General features: G+C 38.3%; 1 protein-coding gene across 5 annotated transcripts in view; it reads left to right on the forward strand.

The window, feature by feature from the left end:
* The first annotated feature begins 275 nt into the window (after positions 1-275).
* The window catches only part of LOC112255046 (nuclear factor of activated T-cells, cytoplasmic 2), a 42,663-nt gene continuing 23,735 nt past the window's right edge, over positions 276-19,203 (forward strand). For 4 of the 5 annotated variants that reach the window (XR_006083807.1, XM_024428096.2, XM_024428098.2 and 1 more), the window contains exons 1-3: positions 277-605; positions 15,899-16,874; positions 17,476-17,647. Coding sequence is in view for 4 of the 5 variants with exons in the window: in XM_024428096.2 (XP_024283864.1) it covers positions 467-605; positions 15,899-16,874; positions 17,476-17,647 (1,287 nt within the window). In the remaining variant the exon portion in view is untranslated. Of the gene's footprint in view, positions 606-15,898; positions 16,875-17,475; positions 17,648-19,203 lie in introns of all 5 variants that reach the window. The other variant, XM_024428097.2, reaches the window with a different exon arrangement.

Consider the following 19,203-nt stretch of genomic DNA (forward strand, 5'->3'; position numbering starts at 1 on the left):
TGACGCCCTAGATGCAGTGCCTTAGACCGCTGCGCCACTCGTTAGCCTTATAATAGTGAAGTATGGCTTTGTTGCACCTTAAAAACAAAATGCAGTGGCATTTTCTGTTTTTGTTCTCATTTCTGTTTCCTGTCTCTGTTACTTTATTGAGCAACAATCCAAATATATCATCTACATTTGCAGCCTCAAAACATTTGATACAAAATTACCCGACAGACACAGTTACATCATCACCACAGAATCACCCGCCTCAACTAGGCAATGCAACAGAATAGAAACAGGAAGCAATATCGACAGCCTGATTTCTTTTTATGTGGCTGTCATATTTCATTTGAACCATTAGACTTCCGTTGTTGCAATTGCCTGAAGTTAATACAGAATCGTTGTGAAAAGCCTAAAGTATAGCCTAACATCAGCTGTTGTTTTGTCTCTCTTTTCATTTTGATAAATAATTTACGTGCTTAAGATGACTTCCATCTACAAAGACAATGACCAACATTCTTTGGAGCTTGTGGAAGATCTTGGTCAAGATAACAGTCAAGAGGAGTTGGACTTTTCTTACCTGTTTTTGTACAACCCATCTGACGACTTTCGCGTGATTGAAGGTAAGAGCATCTTCCTGAAGTGCCGTCAAAGGCAATCAATCAATAACGTATGTTTAAATAGGAGTTTACAACAATTAGATGTTTATTCAGGATAACAAAAATAACCAAGGTAGCCTAATCACATAATCAGATTTTGTACACTAGCCTACTCAGAAAAGATGGAAGAGTTTAGAATATTCACATGAAAATCTGTCGCCTAAAGACTCAGGTAGTCCAGCGTCTCGTTGATTATGCCTGCACATCATGGTTTACCAGAAGCCCCAAACATCTACAAAGAAAAGAAAGCTATCAGCCAATGAAGCTTTTAAGAATTGTAGTTAAAGTACTTATCTGGAGTTTGAGCATTTTCTTCGTCTCTATCTCTGTAACGTGTCTATATCTATGTAATTGTAAGCGTATATATGTTAAAAAAATAAATAAATAGGGACCACAATGGAAATAAGTCCCAGACCCAATAAGTCCCAGACCCAATATATATGTATATATTTTTTTAACTGACAGACAAATCAATCAATCGATCAATCCAACTGTGCAGAGCATCTTCCTGACGTGCCGTAAAGAGCAATCAATAATTTATGTTTAAATTGGAGTTTACAACAATTCGATGTTTATTCGTGATTTAAAAAACAAAGGTAGCATACCATATCACATAATCATATTGTGTACACTAGCCTAGTCAGAAAAGGCTACAGTCACAAACCGAAATGTGATAGAATACATTTCAATAACTTTGACATGCTGGTCTGTGGTCTCCACTGTTCAAATTCATGCATGGCTTTCTGATTTAGTTTATATTTAGGGACAGATCATAATTTACTGTGAGGGGTGGTCCAAAATGGGGGAGGGTTGTGTGATTTTTGGGGGTGCACAGGGGGGCTAGTGTGTTTTTCCCTAGTTTATTCGCTCTTCTGCTCATAATTTCCCTAAAAACAATGGCTTGGATCAGGTTATTGTAAGGTTAATGGAATGTCAATATTTTGATATTACCCTAATAAAGTTTAGAATAGTTTGTGAAGGTTTGGTAGGGTGTGGCTATTATTAAGCTTTAGCTACTGCAGGCCTATGATATGAAGGCAGTTAGCCCTGGCCCGCCAACTGACTCCAACAGTTGAATTTGAGGTCAGGAAGACAGTTTCAGGTCTACCAGAGATTCTCCTATAATCTAACAATATAATGGCTATCTTTAGAAAAATATTTCTGATAGAAAATTAACCAATTACCCTCTTTCTGTACATCTATGTCTGTATAGCAGACAGAGTAGCCAATCTGACATAAAGAAATGCGTGGTGTGTCGTAGCATGTCACCAGCATCTCTCTCTCTCCTTCTGTCTGGGGTTAGGCCTAAACTTCTCTTCCTTTATATATTTATTTATTAAAATATTCATATCATACAGTGGACACCTAACCCTATAGGCCTATGCATGCAATGCCCCTGACAGCTGAACCGTGAGGTGGACAATTATTGTTTTAGGAAAGTAACCAAAAACAAAATTGAAAAATAGGCTATAAAGTTCTGCTCATGCTACACATTGAAACACAAGCAATAGTGTGTTTTTGTCATTTGTTATAGGCTGTTTTTAAGGACACGTAAATGTGGCTCATTTGGGCAACGTCCCTTGTTTATTGATGGCGCTGGCTGCCCCAGGGTGGATCTGAATGCATATGGATGTACATTTTTCAAATGTTCGGTAATTTAAAATCTTCGCTGTCATGTTGTCCGCCTCCACATTTTCTGAAAGGAAACTCTGAAATGGCATATTCTTTTTGGAAGATTTTAGAATATTCACGTGAAAATCTGTCGCCAATTGGATGGAAACCAATAGACCCCCTAAAGACTCTGGCAAGTGCACTAGTCCAGTGTCTCTTTGATTATCTTGCACATCATGGTTCACAAGCAGACACAAATATCAGCCAAACCAGCTTGTAAGAACTGTACTTAAACTCCCCCCTCAAACTCATCTGGAGCATGTTTTCCTCTCTATCTATGTAATGTGTCTGTATCTATGTAATGTGTCTGTATCTATGTAATGTGTCTGTGTCTCTGTAATGTGTCTGTATCTCTGTAATGTGTCTGTATCTCTGTAATGTGTCTGTATCTCTGTAATGTGTCTGTATCTATGTAATGTGTCTGTATCTATGTAATGTGTCTGTATCTATGTAATGTGTCTGTATCTATGTAATGTGTCTGTATCTATGTAATGTGTCTGTATCTATATAATGTGTCCGTAATGTGTCTGTAATGTGTCTGTAATGTGTCTGCAATGTGTCTGTATCTATGTAATGTGTCTGTAATGTGTCTGTAATGTGTCTGGAATGTGTCTGTATCTATGTAATGTGTCTGTATCTATGTAATGTGTCTGTATCTATGTAATGTGTCTGTAATGTGTCTGTATCTCTGTAATGTGTCTGTATCTATATAATGTGTCTGTATCTCTGTAATGTGTCTGTAATGTGTCTGTAATGTGTCTGTAATGTGTCTGTATCTCTGTAATGTGTCTGTAATGTGTCTGTAATGTGTCTGTATCTCTGTGATGTGTCTGTATCTCTGTAATGTGTCTGTATCTCTGTAATGTGTCTGTAATGTGTCTGTAATGTGTCTGTATCTCTGTAATGTGTCTGTATCTCTGTAATGTGTCTGTACCTATGTAATGTGTCTGTATCTATGTAATGTGTCTGTATCTATGTAATGTGTCTGTATCTCTGTAATGTGTCTGTATGTAATGTGTCTGTAATGTGTCTGTAATGTGTCTGTAATGTGTCTGTATCTCTGTAATGTGTCTGTATCTCTGTAATGGGTCTGTATCTATGTAATGTGTCTGTATCTATGTAATGTGTCTGTATCTCTGTAATGTGTCTGTAACGTGTCTGTAATGTGTCTGTATCTCTGTAATGTGTCCGTAATGTGTCTGTATCTATGTAATGTGTCTGTAATGTGTCTGTAATGTGTCTGTATCTCTGTAATGTGTCTGTATCTCTGTAATGTGCCTGTATCTATGTAATGTGTCTGTATCTCTGTAATGTGTCTGTAATGTGTCTGTATCTATGTAATGTGTCTGTATCTCTGTAATGTGTCTGTATCTATGTAATGTGTCTGTATCTCTGTAATGTGTCTGTATCTATGTAATGTGTCTGTAATGTGTCTGTATCTCTGTAATGTGTCTGTAATGTGTCTGTATCTATGTAATGTGTCTGTAATGTGTCTGTAATGTGTCTGTATCTATGTAATGTGTCTGTGTCTATGTAATGTGTCTGTTATGCATCTGTAATGCGTCTGTAATGTGTCTGTAATGTGTCTGTAATGTGTCTGTATCTCTGTAATGTGTCTGTATCTCTGTAATGTGTCTGTATCTCTGTAATGTGTCTGTGTCTGTAATGTGTCTGTATCTATGTAATGTGTCTGTAATGTGTCTGTATCTGTAATGTGTCTGTAATGTGTCTGTATCTCTGTAATGTGTCTGTATCTATGTGATGTGTCTGTAATGTGTCTGTAATGTGTCTGTAATGTGTCTGTATCTATGTAATGTGTCTGTATCTATGTCATGTGTCTGTATCTATGTAGTGTGTCTGTATCTATGTAATGTGTCTGTTATGTGTCTGTATCTCTGTAATGTGTCTGTATCTATGTAATGTGTCTGTATCTCTGTAATGTGTCTGTAATGTGTCTGTAATGTGTCTGTATCTCTGTAATGTGTCTGTAATGTGTCTGTAATGTGTCTGTATCTCTGTAATGTGTCTGTGCCTATGTAATGTGTCTGTAATGTGTCTGTATCTCTGTAATGTGTCTGTATATATGTAATGTGTCTGTATCTCTGTAATGTGTCTGTAATGTGTCTGTATCTATGTAATGTGTCTGTAATGTGTCTGTATCTCTGTAATGTGTCTGTATATATGTAATGTGTCTGTATCTCTGTAATGTGTCTGTAATGTGTCTGTATCTATGTAATGTGTCTGTATCTCTGTAATGTGTCTGTATCTCTGTAATGTGTCTGTAATGTGTCTGTATCTATGTAATGTGTCTGTAATGTGTCTGTATCTATGTAATGTGTCTGTAATGTGTCTGTATCTATGTAATGTGTCTGTAATGTGTCTGTAATGTGTCTGTATCTCTGTAATGTGTCTGTATCTCTGTAATGTGTCTGTATCTCTGTAATGTGTCTGTATCTATGTAATGTGTCTGTATCTCTGTAATGTGTCTGTATCTATGTAATGTGTCTGTATCTATGTAATGTGTCTGTTATGTGTCTGTATCTCTGTAATGTGTCTGTATATATGCAATGTGTCTGTATCTATGTAATGTGTCTGTAATGTGTCTGTATCTCTGTAATGTGTCTGTATCTATGTAATGTGTCTGTATCTACGTAATGTGTCTGTAATGTGTCTGTATCTATGTAATGTGTCTGTATCTATGTAATGTGTCTGTATCTATGTAATGCGTCTGTATCTCTGTAATGTGTCTGTATCTATGTAATGTGTCTGTAATGTGTCTGTACCTATGTAATGTGTCTGTATCTATGTAATGTGTCTGTATCTCTGTAATGTGTCTGTATCTCTGTAATGTGTCTGTATCTCTGTAATGTGTCTGTATCTCTGTAATGTGTCTGTATCTATGTAATGTGTCTGTATCTCTGTAATGTGTCTGTAATGTGTCTGTATCTCTGTAATGTGTCTGTATCTATGTAATGTGTCTGTAATGTGTCTGTATCTCTGTAATGTGTCTGTAATGTGTCTGTAATGTGTCTGTATCTCTGTAATGTGTCTGTAATGTGTCTGTAATGTGTCTGTATCTATGTAATGTGTCTGTATCTATGTAATGTGTCTGTATCTATGTAATGTGTCTGTAATGTGTCTGTATCTATGTAATGTGTCTGTAATGTGTCTGTATCTATGTAATGTGTCTGTATATATGTAATGTGTGTAATGTGTCTGTAATGTGTCTGTATCTATGTAATGTGTCTGTAATGTGTCTGTATCTCTGTAATGTGTCTGTAATGTGTCTGTAATGTGTCTGTATCTCTGTAATGTGTCTGTATCTCTGTAATGTGTCTGTATCTCTGTAATGTGTCTGTATCTCTGTAATGTGTCTGTATCTCTGTAATGTGTCTGTATCTATGTAATGTGTCTGTATCTATGTAATGTGTCTGTATCTCTGTAATGTGTCTGTATCTATGTAATGTGTCTGTATCTATGTAATGTGTCTGTATCTCTGTAATGTGTCTGTATCTCTGTAATGTGTCTGTAATGTGTCTGTCTCTATGTAATGTGTCTGTATCTATGTAATGTGTCTGTATCTATGTAATGTGTCTGTATCTCTGTAATGTGTCTGTATCTCTGTAATGTGTCTGTAATGTGTCTGTATATATGTAATGTGTCTGTATCTCTGTAATGTGTCTGTATCTCTGTAATGTGTCTGTAATGTGTCTGTATATATGTAATGTGTCTGTATCTCTGTAATGTGTCTGTATCTCTGTAATGTGTCTGTAATGTGTCTGTAATGTGTCTGTATCTATGTAATGTGTCTGTATCTATGTAATGTGTCTGTATCTCTGTAATGTGTCTGTATCTATGTAATGTGTCTGTATCTCTGTAATGTGTCTGTATCTATGTAATGTGTCTGTATCTATGTAATGTGTCTGTATCTATGTAATGTGTCTGTATCTATGTAATGTGTCTGTATCTATGTAATGTGTCTGTATCTATGTAATGTGTCCGTAATGTGTCTGTAATGTGTCTGTAATGTGTCTGTAATGTGTCTGTATCTATGTAATGTGTCTGTAATGTGTCTGGAATGTGTCTGGAATGTGTCTGTATCTATGTAATGTGTCTGTATCTATGTAATGTGTCTGTATCTATGTAATGTGTCTGTAATGTGTCTGTATCTCTGTAATGTGTCTGTATCTATATAATGTGTCTGTATCTCTGTAATGTGTCTGTAATGTGTCTGTAATGTGTCTGTAATGTGTCTGTATCTCTGTAATGTGTCTGTAATGTGTCTGTAATGTGTCTGTATCTCTGTGATGTGTCTGTATCTCTGTAATGTGTCTGTGTCTCTGTAACGTGTCTGTAATGTGTCTGTAATGTGTCTGTATCTTTGTAATGTGTCTGTATCTCTGTAATGTGTCTGTATCTATGTAATGTGTCTGTATCTATGTAATGTGTCTGTATCTATGTAATGTGTCTGTATCTCTGTAATGTGTCTGTATCTATGTAATGTGTCTGTATCTATGTAATGTGTCTGTATCTCTGTAATGTGTCTGTAACGTGTCTGTAATGTGTCTGTATCTCTGTAATGTGTCCGTAATGTGTCTGTATCTATGTAGTGTGTCTGTAATGTGTCTGTATCTCTGTAATGTGTCTGTATCTCTGTAATGTGTCTGTATCTATGTAATGTGTCTGTATCTCTGTAATGTGTCTGTAATGTGTCTGTAATGTGTCTGTATCTATGTAATGTGTCTGTATCTCTGTAATGTGTCTGTATCTATGTAATGTGTCTGTATCTCTGTAATGTGTCTGTATCTATGTAATGTGTCTGTAATGTGTCTGTATCTCTGTAATGTGTCTGTAATGTGGCTGTATCTATGTAATGTGTCTGTAATGTGTCTGTATCTATGTAATGTGTCTGTATCTCTGTAATGTGTCTGTAATGTGTCTGTATCTATGTAATGTGTCTGTAATGTGTCTGTAATGTGTCTGTATCTCTGCAATGTGTCTGTATCTCTGTAATGTGTCTGTATCTCTGTAATGTGTCTGTGTCTCTGTAATGTGTCTGTATCTATGTAATGTGTCTGTAATGTGTCTGTATCTCTGTAATGTGTCTGTAATGTGTCTGTATCTATGTAATGTGTCTGTATCTATGTGATGTGTCTGTAATGTGTCTGTAATGTGTCTGTAATGTGTCTGTATCTGTAATGTGTCTGTATCTATGTCATGTGTCTGTATCTATGTAGTGTGTCTGTATCTATGTAATGTGTCTGTTATGTGTCTGTATCTCTGTAATGTGTCTGTATCTATGTAATGTGTCTGTATCTCTGTAATGTGTCTGTAATGTGTCTGTAATGTGTCTGTATCTCTGTAATGTGTCTGTAATGTGTCTGTAGTGTGTCTGTATCTCTGTAATGTGTCTGTGTCTATGTAATGTGTCTGTAATGTGTCTGTATCTCTGTAATGTGTCTCTATCTATGTAATGTGTCTGTATCTCTGTAATGTGTCTGTATCTATGTAATGTGTCTGTATCTATGTAATGTGTCTGTTATGTGTCTGTATCTCTGTAATGTGTCTGTATATATGCAATGTGTCTGTATCTCTGTAATGTGTCTGTAATGTGTCTGTAATGTGTCTGTACCTCTGTAATGTGTCTGTACCTATGTAATGTGTCTGTAATGTGTCTGTAATGTGTCTGTAATGTGCCTGTAATGTGTCTGTATCTATGTAATGTGTCTGTAATGTGTCTGTAATGTGTCTGTAATGTGTCTGTATCTATGTAATGTGTCTGTAATGTGTCTGTAATGTGTCTGTATCTATGTAATGTGTCTGTAATGTGTCTGTAATGTGTCTGTAATGTGCCTGTAATGTGTCTGTATCTATGTAATGTGTCTGTAATGTGTCTGTAATGTGTCTGTAATGTGTCTGTATCTATGTAATGTGTCTGTAATGTGTCTGTAATGTGTCTGTATCTATGTAATGTGTCTGTATCTATATAATGTGTCTGTATCTATGTAATGTGTCTGTATCTCTGTAATGTGTCTGTAATGTGTCTGTATCTCTGTAATGTGTCTGTATCTATGTAATGTGTCTGTATCTATGTAATGTGTCTGTAATGTGTCTGTATCTCTGTAATGTGTCTGTATCTATGTAATGTGTCTGTATCTATGTAATGTGTCTGTAATGTGTCTGTATCTCTGTAATGTGTCTGTATCTATGCAATGTGTCTGTATCTATGTAATGTGTCTGTAATGTGTCTGTATCTATGTAATGTGTCTGTATCTATGTAATGTGTCTGTATCTATGTAATGCGTCTGTATCTCTGAAATGTGTCTGTATCTATGTAATGTGTCTGTAATGTGTCTGTATCTATGTAATGTGTCTGTATCTCTGTAATGTGTCTGTATCTCTGTAATGTGTCTGTATCTCTGTAATGTGTCTGTATCTCTGTAATGTGTCTGTATCTATGTAATGTGTCTGTATCTCTGTAATGTGTCTGTAATGTGTCTGTATCTCTGTAATGTGTCTGTATCTATGTAATGTGTCTGTAATGTGTCTGTATCTCTGTAATGTGTCTGTAATGTGTCTGTAATGTGTCTGTATCTCTGTAATGTGTCTGTATCTCTGTAATGTGTCTGTATCTCTGTAATGTGTCTGTGTCTCTGTAATGTGTCTGTATCTATGTAATGTGTCTGTAATGTGTCTGTATCTCTGTAATGTGTCTGTAATGTGTCTGTATCTATGTAATGTGTCTGTATCTATGTGATGTGTCTGTAATGTGTCTGTAATGTGTCTGTATCTATGTAATGTGTCTGTAATGTGTCTGTATCTCTGTAATGTGTCTCTATCTATGTAATGTGTCTGTATCTCTGTAATGTGTCTGTATCTATGTAATGTGTCTGTATCTATGTAATGTGTCTGTATCTCTGTAATGTGTCTGTATCTCTGTAATGTGTCTATGTAATGTGTCTATAATGTGTCTGTAATGTGTCTGTATCTCTGTAATGTGTCTGTATCTATGTAATGTGTCTGTATCTCTGTAATGTGTCTGTAATGTGTCTGTATCTCTGTAATGTGTCTGTATCTCTGTAATGTGTCTGTATCTCTGTAATGTGTCTGTAATGTGTCTGTATCTCTGTAATGTGTCTGTATCTCTGTAATGTGTCTGTAATGTGTCTGTATCTCTGTAATGTGTCTGTAATGTGTCTGTATCTCTGTAATGTGTCTGTAATGTGCCTGTATCTCTGTAATGTGTCTGTATCTATGTAATGTGTCTGTATCTATGTAATGTGTCTGTATCTCTGTAATGTGTCTGTAATGTGTCTGTATCTCTGTAATGTGTCTGTATCTATGTAATGTGTCTGTATCTCTGTAATGTGTCTGTATCTCTGTAATGTGTCTGTATCTCTGTAATGTGTCTGTATCTATGTAATGTGTCTGTATCTATGTAATGTGTCTGTATCTCTGTAATGTGTATGTAATGTGTCTGTAATGTGTCTGTAATGTGTCTGTATCTATGTAATGTGTCTGTATCTCAGTAATGTGTCTGTATCTATGTAATGTGTCTGTATCTATGTAATGTGTCTGTATCTCTGTAATGTGTCTGTATCTCTGTAATGTGTCTGTATCTCTGTAATGTGTCTATGTAATGTGTCTATAATGTGTCTGTAATGTGTCTGTATCTCTGTAATGTGTCTGTATCTCTGTAATGTGTCTGTAATGTGTCTGTATCTCTGTAATGTGTCTGTATCTCTGTAATGTGTCTGTATCTCTGTAATGTGTCTGTATCTCTGTAATGTGTCTGTATCTCTGTAATGTGTCTGTATATATGTAATGTGTCTATAATGTGTCTGTAATGTGTCTGTATCTCTGTAATGTGTCTGTATCTCTGTAATGTGTCTGTATCTCTGTAATGTGTCTGTATCTCTGTAATGTGTCTGTATCTCTGTAATGTGTCTGTATCTCTGTAATGTGTCTGTATCTCTGTAATGTGTCTATGTAATGTGTCTATAATGTGTCTGTATCTCTGTAATGTGTCTGTATCTCTGTAATGTGTCTATAATGTGTCTGTAATGTGTCTGTATCTCTGTAATGTGTCTGTACCTCTGTAATGTGTCTGTATCTCTGTAATGTGTCTGTATCTCTGTAATGTGTCTGTATCTCTGTAATGTGTCTGTATTTCTGTAATGTGTCTGTATCGCTGTAATGTGTCTGTGTCTCTGTAATGTGTCTGTATCTCTGTAATGTGTCTGTATCTCTGTAATGTGTCTGTATCTCTGTAATGTGTCTGTATCTCTGTAACATGTCTGTATCTCTGTAATGTGTCTGTGTCTATGTAATGTGTCTGTATCTCTGTAATGTGTCTGTAATGTGTCTGTATCTCTGTAATGTGTCTGTATCTCTGTAATGTGTCTGTATCTCTGTAATGTGTCTGTATCTCTGTAATGTGCCTGTATCTCTGTAATGTGTCTATAATGTGTCTGTAATGTGTCTGTATCTCTGTAATGTGTCTGTACCTCTGTAATGTGTCTGTATCTCTGTAATGTGTCTGTATCTCTGTAATGTGTCTGTATCTCTGTAATGTGTCTATAATGTGTCTGTAATGTGTCTGTATCTCTGTAATGTGTCTGTACCTCTGTAATGTGTCTGTATCTCTGTAATGTCTGTATCTCTGTAATGTGTCTGTATCTCTGTAATGTGTCTGTATTTCTGTAATGTGTCTGTATCGCTGTAATGTGTCTGTGTCTCTGTAATGTGTCTGTATCTCTGTAATGTGTCTGTATCTCTGTAATGTGTCTGTATCTCTGTAATGTGCCTGTATCTCTGTAACATGTCTGTATCTCTGTAATGTGTCTGTGTCTATGTAATGTGTCTGTATCTCTGTAATGTGTCTGTAATGTGTCTGTATCTCTGTAATGTGTCTGTATCTCTGTAATGTGTCTGTATCTCTGTAATGTGTCTGTATCTCTGTAATGTGTCTGTATCTCTGTAATGTGTCTGTATCTCTGTAATGTGTCTGTATCTCTGTAATGTGTCTGTATCTATGTAATGTGTCTGTATCTCTGTAATGTGTCTGTAATGTGTCTGTATCTCTGTAATGTGTCTGTATCTATGTAATGTGTCTGTAATGTGTCTGTATCTCTGTAATGTGTCTGTAATGTGTCTGTAATGTGTCTGTATCTCTGTAATGTGTCTGTAATGTGTCTGTTATGTGTCTGTATCTATGTAATGTGTCTGTATCTATGTAATGTGTCTGTATCTATGTAATGTGTCTGTAATGTGTCTGTATCTATGTAATGTGTCTGTAATGTGTCTGTATCTATGTAATGTGTCTGTATATATGTAATGTGTCTGTAATGTGTCTGTAATGTGCCTGTATCTATGTAATGTGTCTGTAATGTGTCTGTATCTCTGTAATGTGTCTGTAATGTGTCTGTAATGTGTCTGTATCTATGTAATGTGTCTGTATCTATGTAATGTGTCTGTATCTATGTAATGTGTCTGTATCTCTGTAATGTGTCTGTATCTCTGTAATGTGTCTGTAATGTGTCTATAATGTGTCTGTAATGTGTCTGTATCTATGTAATGTGTCTGTATCTATGTAATGTGTCTGTATCTCTGTAATGTGTCTGTAATGTGTCTGTATATATGTAATGTGTCTGTATCTCTGTAATGTGTCTGTATCTCTGTAATGTGTCTGTAATGTGTCTGTATCTCTGTAATGTGTCTGTATCTCTGTAATGTGTCTGTAATGTGTCTGTATCTCTGTAATGTGTCTGTAATGTGTCTGTATCTCTGTAATGTGTCTGTAATGTGCCTGTATCTCTGTAATGTGTCTGTATCTATGTAATGTGTCTGTATCTATGTAATGTGTCTGTATCTCTGTAATGTGTCTGTAATGTGTCTGTATCTCTGTAATGTGTCTGTATCTATGTAATGTGTCTGTATCTCTGTAATGTGTCTGTATCTCTGTAATGTGTCTGTATCTCTGTAATGTGTCTGTATCTATGTAATGTGTCTGTATCTATGTAATGTGTCTGTATCTCTGTAATGTGTCTGTAATGTGTCTGTATCTATGTAATGTGTCTGTATCTCTGTAATGTGTCTGTATCTCTGTAATGTGTCTATGTAATGTGTCTATAATGTGTCTGTAATGTGTCTGTATCTCTGTAATGTGTCTGTATCTATGTAATGTGTCTGTATCTCTGTAATGTGTCTATGTAATGTGTCTATAATGTGTCAGTAATGTGTCTGTATCGCTGTAATGTGTCTGTGTCTCTGTAATGTGTCTGTATCTCTGTAATGTGTCTGTATCTCTGTAATGTGTCTGTATCTCTGTAATGTGTCTGTATCTCTGTAATGTGTCTGTATCTATGTAATGTGTCTGTATCTCTGTAATGTGTCTGTATCTCTGTAATGTGTCTATGTAATGTGTCTATAATGTGTCTGTAATGTGTCTGTAATGTGTCTGTATCTCTGTAATGTGTCTGTAATGTGTCTGTATCTATGTAATGTGTCTGTATCTCTGTAATGTGTCTGTATCTCTGTAATGTGTCTGTATCTCTGTAATGTGTCTATGTAATGTGTCTATAATGTGTCTGTATCTCTGTAATGTGTCTGTATCTCTGTAATGTGTCTATAATGTGTCTGTAATGTGTCTGTATCTCTGTAATGTGTCTGTACCTCTGTAATGTGTCTGTATCTCTGTAATGTGTCTGTATCTCTGTAATGTGTCTGTATCTCTGTAATGTGTCTGTATTTCTGTAATGTGTCTGTATCGCTGTAATGTGTCTGTGTCTCTGTAATGTGTCTGTATCTCTGTAATGTGTCTGTATCTCTGTAATGTGTCTGTATCTCTGTAATGTGTCTGTATCTCTGTAACATGTCTGTATCTCTGTAATGTGTCTGTGTCTATGTAATGTGTCTGTATCTCTGTAATGTGTCTGTAATGTGTCTGTATCTCTGTAATGTGTCTGTATCTCTGTAATGTGTCTGTATCTCTGTAATGTGTCTGTATCTCTGTAATGTGTCTGTATCTATGTAATGTGTCTGTATCTCTGGAATTGTACATGTATTTATGTAAAAAAAAAAAATAGGGACCACAATGGAAATAAGTCCCCGACTTTATTGTGGAATCCCGGTCACTTGAAAACATCTTTGTGTATATATATTTTTTAAACTGACAAATAAAATCAATTAATCGATCAATCCAAACTGTGCAGCGGCTAATTGAGGAATTGAAATAGACATCTGTTACAAAACACCACAAAGTTTAATAACATTCGGAGATTGTTAAACTAAGCCTGTGTTACTGGGTCAGCATACAAGGTAGGGAGAGATTGACGAGCTAAGCCTGTGTTTTTTTTTATTTATTTTTTATTTTTTTATTTCACCTTTATTTAACCAGGTAGGCTAGTTGAGAACAAGTTCTCATTTACAACTGCGACCTGGCCAAGATAAAGCATAGCAGTGTGAGCAGACAACACAGAGTTACACATGGAATAAACAAATTAACAAGTCAATAACACAGTAGAAAACAAAGGGGGAGTCTATATACAATGTACAATGTGTGCAAAAGGCATGAGGAGGTAGACGAATAGTTACAATTTTGCAGATTAACACTGGAGTGATAAATGATCAGATGGTCATGTACAGGTAGAGATATTGGTGTGCAAAAGAGCAGAAAAGTAAATAAATAAAAACAGTATGGGGATGAGGTAGGTGAAAATGGGTGGGCTATTTACCAATAGACTATGTACAGCTGCAGCGATCGGTTAGCTGCTCAGATAGCTGATGTTTGAAGTTGGTGAGGGAGATAAAAGTCTCCAACTTCAGCGATTTTTGCAATTCGTTCCAGTCACAGGCAGCAGAGTACTGGAACGAAAGGCGGCCAAATGAGGTGTTGGCTTTAGGGATGATCAGTGAGATACACCTGCTGGAGCGCGTGCTACGGATGGGTGTTGCCATCGTGACCAGTGAACTGAGATAAGGCGGAGCTTTACCTAGCATGGACTTGTAGATGACCTGGAGCCAGTGGGTCTGGCGACGAATATGTAGCGAGGGCCAGCCGACTAGAGCATACAAGTCGCAGTGGTGGGTGGTATAAGGTGCTTTAGTGACAAAACGGATGGCACTGTGATATACTGCATCCAGTTTGCTGAGTAGAGTGTTGGAAGCCATTTTGTAGATGACATCGCCGAAGTCGAGGATTGGTAGGATAGTCAGTTTTACTAGGGTAAGCTTGGCGGCGTGAGTGAAGGAGGCTTTGTTGCGGAATAGAAAGCCGACTCTTGATTTGATTTTTGATTGGAGGTGTTTGATATGAGTCTGGAAGGAGAGTTTGCAGTCTAGCCAGACACCTAGGTACTTATAGATGTCCACATATTCAAGGTCGGAACCATCCAGGGTGGTGATGCTAGTCGGGCATGCGGGTGCAGGCAGCGATCGGTTGAAAAGCATGCATTTGGTTTTACTAGCGTTTAAGAGGAGTTGGAGGCCACGGAAGGAGTGTTGTATGGCATTGAAGCTTGTTTGGAGGTTAGATAGCACAGTGTCCAATGACGGGCCGAAAGTATATAGAATGGTGTTGTCTGCGTAGAGGTGGTGTTACTGGGTCAGCATACAAGGTAGGGAGAGATTGACGAGCTAAGCCTGTGTTACTGGGTCAGCATACAAGGTAGGGAGAGATTGACATACAGTAGTCTATTATTGTGGTGTTGAAAATGAAAACCATGATATTGAAGTGCCTGAAGTTGGTATGTTTTGTTTACTGGTTGTATGTTGCATTGGCACAGAAACCTGTTGGTGGAAAATGTGTTGCATATATTTAATACAATTATAAATATGGCATCAAAATGTTGAAAGTCTGATTTCCCCCTAGCTGATCATTGTCTGCAGCCAGTTTTGATTTTAGTGTAATGAATCAGGCAGTGAGAGTGAGCTCGTCTGTGGTGGTCGGTAAACCCTCAACCTTTGACCCGTAGGCCTACGTCGCATTGACTGTTCCACAAAAGCATACTGAAGTAGTTAAGTGGATATCCACGTTTATAAACACAGAGTCCCTACAGTTACCATTATTTGTGGTCGTAAACATTACTCTGAGTTCATTCTATGAGGGGGGGGGGGGTGTTCAATGTATTTTAAAGTACAAGGGGAGGGTCATGTGAAAATATTTTGGACTTTGGGAAGGGGGGTGCATTTTGTTTATGATTTATGATACCTTGAGTTGGACCAGCCCCTCCACCAGTAAATGTTGATGTGTCCCTTAGCCATTTTTAACCCCTGTTGAATTATGCACTATCCAATAATAGAGGAACAGCCCACTCAACTGTCAAACGCTTATGTTGTAAAACCCTCGACCCAGTGTAACTCTATGTCTATTTCACATGCCTGCTGTTTTAAGAACAAGTTTCCTATTATTGCTGGTAATTGCCTGATGTCCATTAAAAAATACTTGGTAACAAAATCTCTAAGAACACAAAATATAGTCACTGAAATGGCAGGTGTGAGTTTAGAAGAAATCACCATTCTGATCCTGAAATGTTGCAATACATAATGCCTAAACGAGTACTCCCTTCATCCTGCCATATTCTTAGCAGACAACTCAGGGGTTCCCCCTCGCGGAGATCACAACCCCTCATCTGTGGTGAACTACCCTTGTGACGGAAGCTCCAGTAACACCCCTACAACCTCCAGCCAGTCCTCTTACCACCATGGGCCTGTCCCTGACAGCCTGTCTGGGCCTGGGTTTAACTCACTGGATCTCCCCTCCAGGCCAAGGGGTGCTCCCTCTCCCAGCCCCAGGATTGAGATCACCCCATCAGGGGACCCTCACCAGACTCATCCCCTGGACGCCAGCCCCAGAACCACGGCCCTGACTGTGCCTGGCTATGAGAACACGGCCTACCGAGAGCCCCAGAGCCCTGCCAGCAGCAACTCCTCCACGGGTTGGCTGTCTGAGGCCTATTCGCCCTGGGTCTCGCCTTGTGTATCTCCCAGTGGTGGTGGGGGCATGGTTGGCTTAACCGCCTTGGACCTCCTCCCGGGCCTCCAGGGCATCCATACGGCCTCGTCCCACTCCTCCCCTGGGACCTCCCCGCGAACCAGCATCACAGAGGAGACTTTCCTGGTACCGCAGAGTCAGCGGTCTTCCTCGCCACATTCCCACGATTACCCCCGCTCTCGCTCCGCCTCTCCTCAGGGAAAACGCACCTACGACCAGTACAGCGGCCCCAATCTGGGGACCACCAGCCAGCAGCAGCGCTCCCGGAGCCCAAGCCCCAGCCCCTCGCCTCACCACCCCCAAGAACGACCCTTGGCCCAAGCTGACCCACAGGGCAATGCCCCTCAGCAGATGCCCAGCGTTGAAGAGGTGTTGAGCAGCCTCAACTCCAGCCTCAGCTCCAGCATGTCCAGGGCGGTCCCCTCCAAGATGGTGCGGCCCAGTGTTGAGTGCTATACGTATGGAGAGAGCCAGGGGGAGCATGGGCGGAGAGGCAGAGCTGGGGCTGAGACCTTCTACATCCTCCCTACATCTTTCTGGCCGGCTTCACTAGCCCATGGAGCCTTCAGGTATAATGTGCAATGTGCTATGATAATGATGATCCCTCATAAGAATGTAATGACAGTCACATGAATCTGTAATGACAGGTAAAGAAGTAATGACAGTCACATGAATCTGTAATGGCAGGTAAAGAAGTAACGACAGTCACATATCTGTAATGACAGGTAAAGAAATAATGACAGTCACATGAATCTGTAATGACAGGTAAAGAAGTAATGACAGTCACATGAATCTGTAATGACAGGTAAAGAAATAATGACAGTCACATGAATCTGTAATGACAGGTAAAGAAGTAATGACAGTCACATGAATCTGTAATGACAGGTAAAGAAGTAATGACAGTCACATGAATCTGTAATGACAGGTAAAGAAATAATGACAGTCACATGAATCTGTAATGACAGGTAAAGAAGTAGTATTAAGATAACCTTAGAGGAATTTCATTTGAAATTGTGATGTAATGTACTGATGTGTATTTTGTGTGTTATGGCAGGAAATGTTACGAGTGAAAACCCTCTCTCTTTCTCTCCCACACCCTTTCTCTCTACGTCTTACTCATCACTCTCTATCTCTCTCTCCCTCTCTCCCTCTCTCTCTCTCGCTCATCAGTGGCATCCCTGTGCCATCTATGCCCCCTCTAGAGTGGCACTTGCCCAGTCACTCCGACCAGTATGAGCTCTGTTTGGAGCAGCAGCCTAAACAGCACCACCGGGCCCACTACGAGACAGAGGGCAGCAGGGGAGCAGTCAAAGCGGCCAGTGGAGGTCACACTGTGGTTCAGGTACTGGGTGTGGGATGGGGGAGTGTGTGTTTGTTTAACCTTGTATGTATGTATGTGCGTGTGTGCGTAGGTAGGTAGGTAGGTAGGTAGGTAGGTAGGTAGGTAGGTATGTATGTATGTATGTATGTATGTATGTATGTATGTATGTATGTATGTATGTATGTATGTATGTATGTATGTATGTATGTATGTATGTAAAAATTGTCAAAGACTCCAGCCACCCTAGTCATAGACAGAGTATCGATACTCTGCACCAGTACCCCCTGTATATAGTCTCGCTATTGTTATTTTACTGTTGCTCTTTAGTTACTTGTTCCTTTTATTTCTTATTCATATTTTTTAAACTGCATTGTAGGTTAGGGGCTCGTAAGTAAGCATTTCACGGTAAGGTCTACTACACCTGTTGTATTCAGCGCATGTGACTAATACAATTGGATTTGATTTGATGTATGTATGTATGTATGTATGTATGTATGTATGTATGTATGTATGTATGTATGTATGTATGTATGTATGTATGTATGTATGTATGTATGTATGTATGTATGTATGTATGTATGTATGTATGTATGTATGTATGTATGTATGTATGTATGTATGTATGTATGTATGTATGTATGTATGTATGTATGTATGTATGTATGTATGTATGTATGTATGTATGTATGTATGTATGTATGTATGTATGTATGTATGTATGTATGTATGTATGTATGTATGTATGTATGTATGTATGTATGTATGTATGTTTGTATGTATGTATGTATGTATGTATGTATGTATGTATGTATGTATGTATGTATGTATGTATGTATGTATGTATGTATGTATGTATGTATGTATGGGTGTTGACAAGTGGAATGCTTTCGACACCTTGTTGCTGACCCAAATTTGGTATACTCAGTGTACAGTGCAGCTTTTACTCCTGTGTGTATGAATGTGTCTGTGGTGGTATTTCCTTGTCATTACATCACCATGTCTGTCTCAGGTGCCCAGCAACAATATGTAAATTAACAAATGTATGAGCCTGCATTATTATGACTAAACCCATTCAACCACAAAACCAGCACAGTTAAACCACCATAGGACGTTTTCATATGAAAATCGGTACACTGGTTTAGTTTCCTGGAGCATTTGTGAGAATTATATTTTGGTTTCACATGACCTGATAATAACCGATTCAGGGTATGATTTGCGAGACGCAAATTCAACTTGACATTAGCAAGCTAGCTTGTTTACAAGGGTGAAAACAGTTCCACGCGATTAACCCAATACCTGACACGCCAGTCCTGAATCCTGGAACTGCTACTGACGCAGGGTTCCAGGGTTCCCTTGTGTTTCACACACGCTACATAGAGCGGACCACGGTACCAAACGCTCCCGGCTCTTTACCAATTAAGCCTGGGATGGAGGTTAACTTCCAAGTGTATTTTAAATGATGGAAGATCCACCCATATGAAGTATAAAGTTCAGGGACATATTGACTAAGCCATACTGGTTTTAATGTATAGTTACTAACGCAGTGAGCTGTCTTCTCATCTCAGGATGTGAAAGCC

This window comes from Oncorhynchus tshawytscha, linkage group LG07, assembly GCF_018296145.1.
Source record: "Oncorhynchus tshawytscha isolate Ot180627B linkage group LG07, Otsh_v2.0, whole genome shotgun sequence".
Taxonomy (NCBI): domain Eukaryota; kingdom Metazoa; phylum Chordata; class Actinopteri; order Salmoniformes; family Salmonidae; genus Oncorhynchus; species Oncorhynchus tshawytscha.